The 15771-nt window shown below is 41.1% G+C and overlaps 1 protein-coding gene across 1 annotated transcript in view; it reads right to left on the reverse strand.

Annotated features, from left to right (window-relative positions):
- Nucleotides 1–15771, reverse strand: part of stk32a (serine/threonine kinase 32A) — a 75683-nt gene that overhangs the window by 40508 nt on the left and 19404 nt on the right. The window contains exon 5 of the mRNA XM_084386431.1: nucleotides 6072–6245. Within this exon, the coding sequence (XP_084242557.1) occupies nucleotides 6072–6245 (174 nt within the window). The remainder of the gene's footprint in view (nucleotides 1–6071; nucleotides 6246–15771) is intronic.

Raw genomic sequence — 15771 nt, forward strand, 5'->3', positions numbered from 1 at the left:
TTGTACTCACAAAAGCAGGCATGTTGAGATACATTTGTGGGAATTTGTCCGTTTGGGTGCAAGGAAACATGAAAGAGAATTCATTGTATTATTTTCACGCTGTATGAGACGTTCTCTTTCACTTGAATGCTTAAATTGGCAAGGCTTGAAAAAGTGTGCAAATGGTAAACTTTCATGACCATGCAGCACTGGTCCGATCGGGACACTGACAGTTCCTTCAACTGTCTGGAACGTCTTTCACACTAGAGATGCGCGGTTGGCGGTTACAGCCGCGGACTCCGCGGATTGGGCGGATGACGTGACGAAAAATTATATTTTAATTAAATTCGGGCGGGTGGCGGGCGGTTGAACCAATCAAATGAAAAATATATGTATACACAAATCAACGGATGGCGGGCGGGTGCGGTTTTGAAAATTGGTCAAAAACGTTGGTGCGGCTGGATGGCGGACGGATGATGATTTTTGTGATGCGGTTGCGGATGAAATAATAGCCCATCCGCGCATCTCTATTTCACACTAAAAGCCACACCTGCATCCGCCATGTTCAGCACTGAATGAATGACAGGGTCCCGCCGCAACATTGCGCAAGGCAAATAAGAGGATGACATCTATTGGAGAAGACTAGTAATAAGATTAACGTCAATCAGATATTATGTTCAATGTTTGCGGAAATAAAAAAAAAAAAAAAAAAAAAAAAGATTTGTGGCTATTGAGAATCAGTATCGAATTGACCACATTTAAAAAAAGGTTAACCAAAAAATCATTTTTTTTTTATATTTTTTTTTGCCCAGCCCTAATTTTCACGCTCCTAAACATGATGCGGAACAAAACAAACTGTAATTGGTTGCTTAACATGTCAGTCAGACATTCTCTTGGGCGGTCCATGTCCAATGAAATCTGCGATGGAGTCCAGACCATCTGCCGTCAGAAGGTCTGACTACCAGAGACTGGTTCATGTTAAAAAATGTAGTTAGCTCATTTTAACAAATGAAACCTTTTTGTAAAGTGTTACCAAGACTACTTTCAAAAACATAAAATAAAAGATTTCAAACTTTTGACCTGTAGTATATATAATTTAAATATACCTGTATATGTAATAAGTATATAATTTATCTAATTGGTAAGTATTAATTATTTTATTGGGTTTAGGGTGATTAACAGTCTTCCTACAGTCCTAAATGTAATGCAAACATTGGTTTAGAAAACTAATCCCATCTGAATGGATTTGTTAGTAATAATTTTGGTCTTTCTTATCCACCCCCCACATCCTGTTTTGAAGAGCCTGGTCTCTTAAGATGCTGTTGATTGAGCAGCACTCTAGTGTTAATAATTCAAGTAGCTGTAAGCAAAAAAACAAAACAGGGTGTATTGTTTTCATCCCTGTAGCCCAGGCGGAACAGGGGATGCCGTCTCACGGGAGATCTTCCATTATAGGGACGGAAATGCACTGGAGGGTGATAAACACTTGTGTTGTTTCTAGTATTACAGGGCTCAAAGCTAAGGATTTTTCCTACTGGCCTGGTTAGTCTAGTCTAGTGGGATACATTTTTAGTATTCACAAAAAAAGTAATAAATAAAATAAAACATTGATTGTTTTCGTAGCTTTTGACCCAGTACCTTTGTATTCTAATAAATAAGGATATGACACCGACATTTTAGATACCATTGATATTCCACAATTCCAATTTTGATAAACTACTAGCCAAACTAGTATACATTTCAAAGATTATTAAAGGCAACAGTCAGTAATAAAATAAGAACAAATAAACAAATCACAATCAATACCACCAATAAATACAATAATAATGAATAATAAAATGTAAAATAACACTGCATGGTCTTCACTGTATAAATTCACTGGCATTGGGGAGTCCTTAATGTCGAGCCCTGTATTATAAGATATACTGATATACTGTATTAAATTATGCTGCCATTATGACAACATCATTTATATCTATAAAGAAAGATGATTAGTTATTGGACTAAACTTACTGTAGGTAACGAAGTACAAGAGGAGTTGCTATATTGTGAATATTCTGATTATATACTGTTGAGTAGTATATATATATATATATAGTATGTAAAGAGATAGATGTAAAGAAAGAGCTCAGGTAAAGACCTGCAAGTCTACCTGCACGAGTCCACTGAGCAAGGACATTGACAAGGCATTGTACGCTGAACTAAGTATCCCCTTTCTACTTTCTTATTCCCTAGTAATACTCATTTGCCATCAGTTCATCTCTGTTGTCCATGGCAGACAGAAGTACACTCCAAGATACCTATCCGTTCCCTTGCCACCAGCCTGTTACCCTCTCCGTCGGGCTGTGGAAATGTCAATCGGCTGTCAACAAAGCTGACTTCATTTGTGCTTTTGCTTGTCAGTCAAAACTTAATGTTTTGGCTCTGACTGAAACATAGATCTCAGCAGACAACCCTGCCACTCCTTCAGCCCTTTCCACTGACTTCACTTTCTCCCGCGGGGGTCTACTCATTTCCGACAGCTGGAAATTCTCTCATCTCTCTTCTCCCTAATTACACTTCTTTTGAATATTATGATATCACTGTTACTAATCCTGCCAAACTGTATCTTATTGTCATCTACCACCCACCAGGTCAACTAGGCAACTTTCTGGAAGAGCTGGATGTGCTACTGGATGAGCCGGCACGCCGCTGGTAGTTCTTGGTGACTTCAACATCCACCTAGACAAACCTCAAGCAAATGATTTCCTAACTCTTCTAGCCTTGTGCACCCCTGCTATACACAAAGCTAGATCTCATCTATATCTTTCTGACCACTTCTTTCTCAAGTTCTCTGCCACTCTGCCTTCATGCTCACCACTGAATCCTCCTTTGCCACTGAATTCTCTATTTCCTACACACTTTTCCTCTGTGGTCTCTGCACCCTTTCCTACCACTAACCACTTCTCTTCTCTGGACGTCAAAGAAGCAACAGACACTCTGGGCCCTATTTTAACGATCTAAGCGCACGGTCTAAAGCACACAGCGCAAGTGCACTTAGGGCGTGTCCGAATCCACTTTTGCTAATTTAACAACTGGAAAAATGGTTGGTGCACCCGGCGCATGGTCTAGAAGGGTTGTCCCTATTCTCTTAATGAGTAATGGGTGTGTTTTGGGCGTAACGTGCAATAAACCAATCAGAGTCTCATCTCCCATTCCCTTTAAAAGCCAGTTGTGCTCGCACCATGGCGGATTCATTATTTACATGACGGAATTTGCAAGCGGAAAAACTGAACGCTTCTCTAGCGAGGAAACATCTGCTTGTGCGCGAGGTTAAAGCAGGCCATCTATGGGACAAAGTGTACTCGCGTACTAGAGGCGTACATTACTAACGCGCTCTTTAAATAACAAAAAAAACATATTGAGCCATTGACTTTAGACCAGGTTTCAGTTGGTCTAAATTAGTTCTCTGCACCACTTATCCACAACCAACATCCACCCACACATTTCACTCTTCTCTTCCTTCTCTCCCCTCACAGAGAACGAGTTCTCCAAAGTTCTCTGTTCCAGCCATCCTACAACCTGTTCCTCAGACCCAATTCCCTCCCACCTTCTACAGGAGATCTCACCAACATCCCTATCCGCTCTGACATTTTCAACACATCCCTCACTACTGGCAACTTTCCCACCTCATTTCAACAGGCCCAGGTAGCCCCACTGCTCAAAAAGCCAACACCCAATCATACAGCAGTTGACAACTGCAGAACAACCTACTTGACGATAACCAGTCTGGCTTCAAAACTGGACTGTTCATCGAGACCGCCCTGCCGACCATTGCTGAAACTGTACGGCTGGCAAGAGTGAACTCCAGATCAGCTCTCCTTATTCTACTAGACCAGTCAACTGCCTTTAACACTGTAAACCACCAGATCCTCCTGTCTACCCTTTCTAACTTGGGCATCACAGGTACGATACTTCAGTGGCTTCAGTCTTACCTCACAGGTAGATCTTTCTCCAAAGGCAATAAAGCTCTTTCTGATTCTGATTCTGATTCTGATCTTTCAAGGTTTCATGGAGAGGAGGGGTATCTGCCTCACACCAGCTGATCACTGGGGTGCCTGTAGGTTCAGTGCTCGCTCTTCATTTTTTATTTATTTACACAACCTCACTAGAAAAGGTAATAGGCACAATCCTACCACTACTATGCAGATGACAAGCAGCTTAATCTGTCAATTCAACCTGATGATCATACTGTTTTAACTCGTACCTCTGCCTGCCTTTCAGATATTTCTGCCTGGATGAAGGAGTGTCATCTACATCTCATCCTTGCAAAGATGAAGCTCCTTGTAATTCCTGTAGACCCGTCAGTTGACCACAACATCACTGTGCAAATGGGGTCTACAACACTGACGCCAACCAGGACAGTTAGTGTTGATTCAGTATGATTGCACCACATTGCATTATAGGTTTGAGCTAGGATCATAAAACTAAGCATTTAAATATCACCTGACTAAGACATATTTTTGGGAGATATACAGTGACAGCTGATGCTTATATGCATTTGATGTAAGTAGGCATACTGTTATAAAGATATTTTTTGGCCATATAAGTATCCACATCTGCACCAAATTACATATTTTTGCTTAGTTTGGGCCTCTGAATAAAACGTAGGTGTTTTCTTTCCTCCTTGAGTGTGAGCTCCATAATCCCATTATACATATCACGGTTATGGGCTCTTATTTGGATGTTGTGTTTTGTTTCCCTTAGTTCCTGTTTCCCTGCTCTGATTAGTTTCGGTTTCCTTGGTTTCTGATTATATCTCTCCACCCCTTCGGCTCCACCAGGCTCCTTCTTCCCTCCGGCTTCCCCCGTCGTCCTCACTCCCTTCTTCGCCACGGTCTGCCGAGCCTCCGTCTCAGCCTCGGCCCCGTGAGCCAGCCTTAGTCACCTTGGGCTTCCGGGCCGTGGATGTTGCCATGGCTCGTCGGCCTCTCAGCTCCGCCTGGGTCTTCATCACTTGTCTCAACCTCCGTCAGTCAGTCTCCAGGTTCTGCCTCGACCTTCAGCCAAAGCTCCTCCCACAGTCATCTCCGCCATGGTGTTTCCCTCTACCGGCTCCTCCTGGTCCCTGTCTATCACCAGCTCCGCACCCTCCTCCAAACCCCCTCCCTCCACAGGATTACCAGTTACGGCGTGAGAATGCACCTTCTGGGAGGGGAGACTATACTGTCATGGTTATAGACTCTTATTTTAATATTTTGTTTTGTTTCCCTTAGTTCCTGTTTCCCTGCTCTGTTTAGTTTAGGTTCCCTTGGTTTCTGATTATGTACATGTTTGTTTCAATAGTTACTGGTTTTCCCCCGCTGACTCGTTTAGTTCTCAGTGTATTTATACTCCCTGTTCGGTTATGTCCTTTGTCAGTTATCGTCGTAGTTTAGTGTGTATTTCCCCTGTGTATTTTCCTGGTTAATTAAAGACTCCTTGAATGTTGTATCTGTGTCAAGCATCTTAGATTACAAAAACACAACACGTTACAATATGAGCCATAAAAGCCTAATACATCAAATATGATACTCAACAAAAAACCTATATGCAATGCTTTTTTTCTCATTTTTTTTCTTTTTCTGTCTAAGGTTCAATAAACTGTTCCATTATATATATATATATACAGAGATTTTTATGACTATTATTTCAAATGTCAGGCTTTACAGGATGAAATTAAAGCATGGGTACTGTAAAATGTTGCTCACTTAAAAGCATCCAAACAAAAACGTACAAGACTGGCCTCACATTTGTCACTATTTTTAAACACCTTAAAGGGTTGAAAGAACTGCCACAAACTCTACTACTACAGTACAGTACTATTCAACAACTTGAAGGCAACTTGTGTGATTTAAAAAAACACAGCTGCTTCAAAATTCCTTAATGAGGCATGACTGTGTGTAATTTATGTTGCAATTTTTACTCAACAACTCACTCAAGAACAGTATCAGCATCTGACTAATATCTTTGCATGTGTGTACATTTAAATCGTTTTTCCAAACCATATTGCCTGTGTGTGTGTGTTTTACTGGATGTGCAAAACCTTTATGCAGTTTACATGCAGTCATTACCTGTGGATGATGTGTTTGTTGCGCAGGTAGTGCAAAGCCAGGGCGATTTCACACACGTAGTGCTTCACAGTGCTCTCTGTAAAGTGCACATTCTGTTGTAGATGGTAACGTAGATCTCCTCCCAGCAGCAGGTCAACTACCATGAACATGTCCTCTTCATCTTGAAATGAGTACCTGCATTAGACAAATGATGACAGTGTTGTTATCTTTGAAATCCAGATTTTTATCTTTTATTTTTACAATGTCTAATTTGGAAGTCCAAATATTGCTGGGTTGACAATACCATTTGTCATACCAATTTGTAAAGAATATTTGAATTGGGCAGTGAATTGATCTTCTCTTTAGTAGAAGTTAGAGTACAATATAAACATGATGAACAAGTTTGTATTACAGCCATCATTTAAATATTTATACATGTTTAAATATGTATAATAAATTGGAGTATAAACATAATTATATAATTCAAATGTTGATGTAAAAAATTCCCTGATGTGCAATTCAAATGTTTATATACAACTCAGTTTTGGTTGATTATTAAATTAATTTGATTAATTAACTGATTATTAAACAAACCTTATTTTCTGTGTCGGTTTTCAGTTTATTAATTTCAGAATACTGTAAGGGCATGTAAAATAAAGTGCAGCTGGTATACTTATACACATGCTTGTTAATGCCAATATCTACTAAGCCAATCATGTGGCAGCAACCCGATCCTCGTTGGGCAGAAATGTGATCGAAGTGACTTTGACTGTGGAGTGATTGTTGGTGGCAGACAAGGTGGTTTGAGGATCTCAGAAACAGCTGATCTGGGATTTTAATGCACCGTAAACAGTCTTGAGCGTACAGTCAATGCAGAAAACAAAAAAAACAAAAAAACACCCAGTGAGCGACAGTTCTGTGGCTGAAAAGGCCTTGTTAATGAGAGAGGTCAAAAGAGAATGACAAGACTGATGACCGGCCTTGTGTGAGCAGTTCAGGCTGGCTGTGGTGTAATAGTAGGGTGCCATATCACAAGCCCATCAATCAATCAATCAGTGACTGACTTATATATATATATATATATAAATCAGCAAACACTCATCATATTTTGCAAACCTCCCCAACTCAAACATCTTTAACAGCTCTTACAGGTGCTTGTGAAAGCACGTCTCAGTATGTAAAAGTAGACTTCTTACAATAAAAGGTCCAACATATTAGGAATACATTTATCTGTGCTGCTATGTGTCACGAGTAAGCAATTGAGTAGGCAAACACTGTCTAGAGTGAATGCGGTTTGCACTGGGCGCATTTTTTGACATGATGCACCACAACAATTTGAGGCTGTCTATACACTGGACACGTCAAAGTAAACATCATAAACCGGAACATTTGTCTTTCTGAATGGGTGCATGCAAATGTTGTATTGAAGCATCCATTTTAGCGCATTTGATCTCTTTGCAATGCCCCATTCACTTTGACATGCTCATGACCTTTAACCAGTAATGTTGTGCTGTCGCAACCCACAGCCAGGCTTGTGACATCATCAAAAGCCCAAACTCCAGTGGTTGGATGTTTGTCAGCGAACGCTTTCCTACATGACCACTCAGTTCCTGCTACGTTCTTTATTTATACAATTAAATAAAATTATTATACAAAGGGACTCCACTCATGGGGAGGGAATAATGTCTGCACTGAATGTGAGGATTGAAAACAATCCTGTCTGCTTCTGCTGCTTCTTCTATATTGCTGAGTCAACTGAGTTTGGATGTGCTAAAAACTTTATGCATCACATAAAGCTGAATGAAGCCGTCACACCTGTGAGCCAAAAATGATGTCGTCTGCCACTCTCTGTTTGGAGTGCTGTGTCAGAGGAATTAAATCACTTGCAAGTAGCTGGGGTGATAGAACGCATCGATGCCTCTGCATGGGTGTCACCAATTGTTATGCAGAACAAGTCAGGTAAAATTAGGATATGCGTTGACCTCAGAGAGCCAAATAAAGCAGTGATGTTGGACTCTTTTCCATTGATCAACCACTCTCTGCTGAAAAGTTTCTACTGTTTTCTCTATCACTGACCTGACTAATGCTTACTACCAAGTGCTGCAGCATGAGGACAGTCGGGACTCAGATTGCCCTTGCTGATTATCTGTCACGTTTGCCCTGCTTCTCCTGCAGATAATGCTGTTGCTCAAGCTCCTGTTGATGATGTTGATTGTTGCTTTTCTACCTGACGCCTCTAATTCTCTGTCTGCTGCTAATGTTGATGCTGCATGTGGATGGATGTCCTTCGACAAAGAGTAGGAGTGTAACCTCGGCATCCTGGCCAAATTTGCCCATTGGGCTCTGTCCATCATGACCTCCTAATCATCGCCGTCTCCTCTCCACCAGTAAGCTGGTGTGTGGTGGGCGTTCTGGCGCAGGCTGCCGTCACATCATCCAGGGGATGCTGCACATTGGTGGTGGTTGAGGAGATTCCCCCACCCCCCCGCCCGCCACGTGTGTCTGTCGATGACAAAACTGTCAAGTCACACCTGCTCCTCTCCAGCCAGAACTGCTGCCAGATGGACCATGGCAGAAAGTGGCTGTGGATGTAGTCAGGCCATTTGACACTGCTGCATCCCACTATACTGTAGGTTTGGGATAACCTTAACTGACTATTACAGCAAATGGCCTGAGGTCTCCTTTACTCACACTGTCACTACAGATTCTGTGGTTTCGTTTGTGTCATTAGTCTTCAGTCTTCCATTGAGTATAATTACAGATAACGGTGTTCAGTTTACATCTGCTGCTTTCGCTGCTTTTCTGTAAGGAAGGAATATTCGTCACCATCGTTCCTCTCTACGTGGCAGCTAATGGTGTTGTAGAGAGGTTCAACCATGTGTCTCAACACACTGTCTAAATGGCCATCCAGTAACATCTGTGGTAACTGATTTCTTGCAGTGTCACTCCACATGTTGCAACTGGTACTTCACCCATTCAGCTCCTCTATGTCAGGCAAATGTGCACAAGGCTGTCTATTTTGCCATCTGTTCCTGTGCATCAGCCAAGTTCGTGAAGGGCAACGCAACTGCAACACAGAGGGCCCTATTTTAACGTTCGGAATCGCATGTATCAAATTACTCATAGGTGTGGTTTGGGCGTAACGTGAAATAAACCAATCAGAGCGTCATCTCACATTCCCTTTAAGAGCAGGCGCGCTTGTTCCATGGCGGTTTGCTATTATAACGGCTGATTTGCCAGGCGCACGCTAGGAGCGGTTCACAGCCGAGGAGACCGACGTTCTCGTCAGGGCCGTAAAACACAGAGAAGTGACATTGTGGGGATGGAAGAAACCCACCCAAATTAGTTTCAGTTAAACAGGCGTATAATAATTTGGGTAAATGTGTAAGATAGATTTATGCCTATTTTTTCACATTTTCATGGACGCCACAATGATTTCCCTCATGTGGAATATTTTTCCTTGTAATTATGTATGGTTTGCAAACATGGCAACTGCTGCGTCTGTGTAGATGAGAGAAGCAAAGTGTATGTGCGTTGTGCACACGCTACATTATGGCCAAGCATGCGCCCTTAAAATAGCATCTGAAAACGCGGAATTGTTTTCTGAGACTGCAAAATAGCACCAGGGAATGTTTGCGCCGGAAGACTCCTCCTCTTTTCACTGAACCGCCCCCGGGAGCGCAAGTTCATTCCCTAATTTACCGACGTGCGTCTGTGGAGGGAAAAGTCCGCTGTGCGTCGGGTGCAAAATAGGAATGATACATGCGTCGCGTCGGTGTACAAAGTCAATTGCGCTGGGTGCAAGATATGGCCCAAAATGTAAAAGTACACAGATGCTAAGCAGGGTGCTTGTACTCCTTGTTTCCATGAGGGGGATACAGTGAGGGTATGCAACCCCTTGCAAGTTCCTAAGAGACAAGTTTACTGATCCGCTCACGGTTGCCAAAAGACTTGGGGTGGGTACATCCGTACCTCGACATGGAATTCTTCCCATCTCACCGCATTTCCATGCACATCAACAACTCCTTTTGTGTTCAGCAGAAGAGAGAAATTCATACAGGTTTAGAACAACTTGAGGTTGAGTAAATTATGACAGATCATTTTTGGGTGAACTTTTCTTTTAATATTCATGAGGGACTGCATGCATCCTCGGTTTGGAAGTGAAAGTTCTCAATGCATGAAGTAAGGCAGGAGCATAAGAGATTGAATCTGAGTAGTCTCAGTGTGGACACAAATACAACACAGCCTGAGGGTTTTTAACCAACATAACAACAATCTGGCCATCTGCAGATTTTCTCATATCATTACTTAATGCTTTAAAAGACGTGTGTGAGTCATCTAAGTGAACATGCCATACTGAACATGCTCATTTGAATTGGGACATCTCATCATTTCCAAGGAGACTCTACATTGAAATCTTCTAAAATATTAAAAATGCAGTAATGTTATTTTAGACAGAAGAAATTAGAGCATTGCTGGTCAAAATTCATGAGGCACTTACTGTTAGAGTTTTCTGAAGGTACTGTGGCTGGTTTTTAGGACATTGCTATGAGGTGGTTGTTTTTAGCAGGTTGTTAAGTGGGTGTTTTGGTGTCCTGTGTGGCAAGTCTCTATGATATTCTGGTCTGTAGTTATGGCTCTGTCCTATAGGATTGTTTTTCCCATTTCATCATTCACCAGTCAAAAAAAGATTACTGTTTGTCCTATTGTATTTTTAGAAAATCGACAAGCCACACAATTTGAGAAACCATAGCACAGAGAGTGCAGGGTGAGTTACAGTCCTAAGTTTGCTGTAGTCAGTTTACTGCTCTGTGTGAAATTATTTAACACCCAAAAAAGCATGTCTTAACCCATTTTGTGCTTGACATGGCTGCGAAAGTTGCTGCAAGGAGGATAAACCACAGAGAATAGAGAGTGAGTGGTAGAACGAAGAGAAATGTCTCCACTCATTTTCATTTATGCGAAATGCCAGAGGACGATGTTATCCGAACATATCACTTGCCAACCCACGTTCTCAAATTTAATATCGCGCGCCTGTGTTGTTAGTAGATCACCCGCACCTGATTATCATCGGCTTCGCTTGTTTGCGACCCCACGCTATTCTGTAGATTGATAGAGTGCTTTGCTCATAATAGGTGTGTTGGACATCGGCTGTGGCTGAACGTAACCGGTCGGCGAGAGGAGTTGAAAACGGAGACGAGAAGTCGGACACTTTCTGCTTCCCGCGCTGTGTTTGCATACTTTACCACAGCTGAAGTGAAATAAATGCACTATTTGCCAAATACACAGACTTTCAGTTATGTTTCCATTTAATACTTTATGTACTGCTTCATACAGCGTCTGTTTGTACAAGAATAAAGTTCAACATAAGCCTATACTATTTAAATACCAATGTAGTGGGGTCTCAGGGGTATCAGCTTTATTTTGATAAACATGACACATCGCGACTACATGAAAATAGCTTTCACTCTTATAAAAAACTGATTTGTGAACATTAGTCGAACTAAAGGGGTTCGAATAAACATGGAACACGCGTGATGCGGTGGATTCGGCCAATCGTGGAACAGCTGTGTCGTCATCAGCCGCTCTGGAGAAACTGCGCTGGCCGAGTCCTCCGACTGCTCTCGCGGTACGTCACAGTCACGTAGAGTCGGTGCTGTCTCAAGTCGGACACGATTTCTAACCGGCATGCACTGCTTCAAGTCAGCCGCCGATCGGTCTGCGCAGTGCTGTATGAAGTCCGACAAGCCTAATGTAAATGAGTCATGTCAGTCGATCACCCGTAGAACTTTTATTTGATTGCAGTCTCACGCTGTTTATCTGTTTGTTAGTTTTTAGTTTATTTCGTTTTAATTATTTATAGTTTAGCTCAAACTAATTGAAAATGAGAAATGTTAGCTGAAATAAAATAAGTTTTTTTTAAATGAATGTTTATTTTTATTTTTTTAATGTAATTAATATATATTATTTTCAATGGTTTTTAATTTATGATAATAATCCTGCCTTTGAAACCAAACAGAAGGCAGAATTAAACAGCTTTTGTGAACCTCATAATCATTTTCATGTTAGCCTGGCAAAATATGCACACAAGTATTTTACTTTGGCATTGTCAGATTTTGTGGGGCATTCATTTTTCATTCTTTATAGCTGTCTAATGACCCTTTGAAGCCGCTTGATTTGTATTTCAGGGCTTCACTGAGATCCTGCACTACTGCAAAAGAACACATCTGATAAATTACTAATGACAAGGAAAAAGGCATGGCATGAAAATGTGCTTAAGATGTCACCATGATATGTGTCACATTGATTTTAAACTGCACTTTGATTGACAGGCTTTATTTGTCAGTTCGCAATGCCTGCTCAGCGGCCCTTGTCAAAGAGGGACCAAATTACACCGTGGTGCTGAGAAAGCATAAGATGTGAGCCTTCTTCGGTCAAGGTATACTTCCTGTACAAGCACAATGGTGACAAAAGATTGATTCACTTTGAGTGCATTTGGGGGGCTCTTAAACGAAAACGAAAATTGCTAAACACAAGCCAAAATAATGTAATTATCTCTACAACAGTTCATCAAAACCAAGTGCTAATAGCATAGTACAACATTATTCATAATTGTCCATTAAATAATACGACCATTAAAGTGCAATGGCTTTTGAATGTGAAAACCATAGTCTAAATGCTATTATCTTTTTGTTTTAGAAGGTCAGCCATTCAGACATCAGGAGAGGAGGATTCAACTTTCGCCACAGACCTCACGTTCACAAGCAGAAGAGTTTCAGCGGTCTGGGGAAACACACTCAGTGTGAGATGAGAGCTCTCCTCTTTAAATATAAAAAAGGTTGTAGACTCAGTTGGCCATCAGAGAATGAAGCCTGTCTACATCTCATTTAAAAGTAATTAGGCTTGGACCACTGCTATATCTGAATACTGCACAGATAAGTATTTGAAGTAATTGTCTACTGCCAAACATTTTACTGCAAAAGTGTCTGGTGTAAGCAATATATTTATCAAGATATCTTAGTTTCAAGCCATGTGATGCACCGTCCATCCAACCTGGTTGTTTTGCGGTTTGGAGTATAGATCTTGGTTTCATCTGACCACAAAATATTATAATAACCCATACAGTTGGGTGACATAATGTTATGAAAACCTGTCTGGGCTGTAATTTGACCCAAACATAATATTTGTATTTATTTATTTTGCATAAAGAAAAGGGGTCCGACTTTATATTAGGTATATTTAACTACTATGTACTTACATAATAATAATAATAATAGTAGTAGTTAAATACTCTGTACTTATTGTGTTCATGTTGCATTGCAAAACACTTGTGCTGCTATTGAGGTGGGATACGACATGTTTAGTGGTGTGGTAAGGTTAAAGGGTTAGTTCACCCAAAAATGAAAATTCTGTCAGTAATTATTCACCCTCATGTTGTTCCAAAGTACAATGTAAAAACATGCATGTACAAAATTAGTGCATTGTATCAAATAATTAATTTAAAGGGATAGTTCACTTTGAAATTAAATTTTGGTATGTTTTAGCTTACCTCAAGGGCATCCAAGATGTAGGTGTCTTTGTTTCCGCAGTAGTTTCAATTTTGATATTTTTAGGTCAAACCGTTCTTGTCTGTCAGTCGTATAATGCAGGTCTTCCTGGTGTGTGACGTGTGCGCGCGTTCTGGCTTAGCGCATACGTAATTGTTTTCTTTTACGTCAGTTTAAACATCCCGGATAAGCGCAAATTAGTACCATTTCTATTAGCCGTCTTACCTACAATCTCTGTTCTGTGTAAACAATGAGTGACGTACACGCACGAGAGATCACTTCCGGCGCTTGCGCAGACTAAAGCCTGTTTTATGCTTCTGCGTCGAATCGACGGCGTACCCCCGCAGACCCCTCTGCGTCGCCGCGAACCCCTCTCCAACCCCTCCGCCGTAGCTCGACGTGCACCTCCAAAAAATTGTAACTACGCGTCGAGGCGACGCAGACCGCAAGGGCTGTGATTGGTGTATGAGAGCAGAGAGCAAGACTGAACATTTGCATCCTCGTGATTCAGTGCACTATTGTAAATAGTTCATTTTCTTAGATAATGTTTTATATTACGGTTAACTTATATTGTGTTTCAGTTTTATATTGTGTGTTTCTTGTACCTATTACTCTTATTTATTTTTTTTATTGTATACTTAAACCTTTGCCCTTTGTTCTTGGCGTGCTTTTTTACTCATTGCACATTAATAGATCAATGGTTGTTTTGAAAAAAAGTTTATTTACATTTGTTGTTCAAGTCGATTAGCTCCAGCTGCAACAACCATAGACGGGCAACAACACTCTCTCTCTTTCGCTCGCGCGGAACCAGCGCACGGAACCAAAACAAACTAGCAAAGAGATTCGCGAACCACACCCCACCTAGCGTTCTGGCGGTGAAATGCACCGCGATGCAATGCAACCCGACGCAGAACCATAAAACAGCCACGACGCCGTAGGAGTGACGACGTAGCTACGCCGTGGAGTTGACGCAGAAGCATAATGAGGCCTTAAGTCAGATCACTTGGACGTGGTCTCACGTTTTTCTCACACAAACCGCTCGTTTCGTGTCTTAGGCCATCAATGTGTACTTACGATGGGGAATTGTTTAATTTGGACTTCTCTGTGCATGCTCTTTGAGGTGGTGACCATAGACCTGCATTATATGACTGACAGACAAGAACGGTTTGACCTAAAAATATCAAAATTGAAACTACTGCGGAAAAAAAGACACCTACATCTTGGATGCCCTTGAGTTAAGCTAAAACATACCAAAATTTAATTTCAAAGTGAACTATCCCTTTAAATGCCAGTACAAGTTTTTAGTTTTTGTTTATTGCATTTTGACAATCAGTGCACATGTGGGAACTGTATCATTAACTGTATCAATAACAGCACATACATTAGCCGAGCACTAACGTGAATGACTGATGAAACATTAAAGTTTGTAAAACAAATCTTGCTCCATCCTTTAAGTAGTAAGAACAACAGACAATCTGCCTTAATGGACACAATTTTAGGTATTTCAGTAAGACAGTAACAACGTGAGTTAGCCAGAGACCAACACAATATAAAACACGAATTTCGAACACTTGGTAGAAAATATATACATCAATAATTAATCATACTTTCAGGTTGTGATTCTGAGGAGCAAGTCGGTCTAAAAAAACAGGGTACTGACCCATCTTTAATAAGTGTTTTGTAAATCCTATTTAGATCTCAGAGATTTGAGAAGCAATCGTCAAAAGGTCATACTGCTGTTGTATCGCTGTGGTAGTTTTAACCACTGACTCTTTACATCCTTATTCTTTGGAAGTGTTTACAAAAGAGAATTTGCTTTTGCAGAGCAACGTCTTCTCGACATGTACACAACAAACCATCTACAGCGTTTGAGGGCGGGTCGAGTTGTTCAAGGGCAGCCAATGAAGACTATAGGCAGGCATTATGCAAACGAGACTGAAATTCCTGACGACTTGTTTAGGCGGTTCAGAGTCGATTCTTTCTTTTTGGAGACAATAACTTTATTTCTGTCAAGAGTGTTTGGCATGGTAATGGATATGACAATGTTGATGTGTTTGGTCTAGGCAAAATAGATCTGCTACTCTGCTGCTGCAGAGCAAGTACAGAGATTTGCTCCTGCCAATACATTCACAACACGCTGCTGTGGGCAAGACATGCTGCTACTGTACAATATA

Source organism: Rutilus rutilus (genome assembly GCF_951802725.1).
Source record: "Rutilus rutilus genome assembly, chromosome: 18".
NCBI lineage: Eukaryota > Metazoa > Chordata > Actinopteri > Cypriniformes > Leuciscidae > Rutilus > Rutilus rutilus.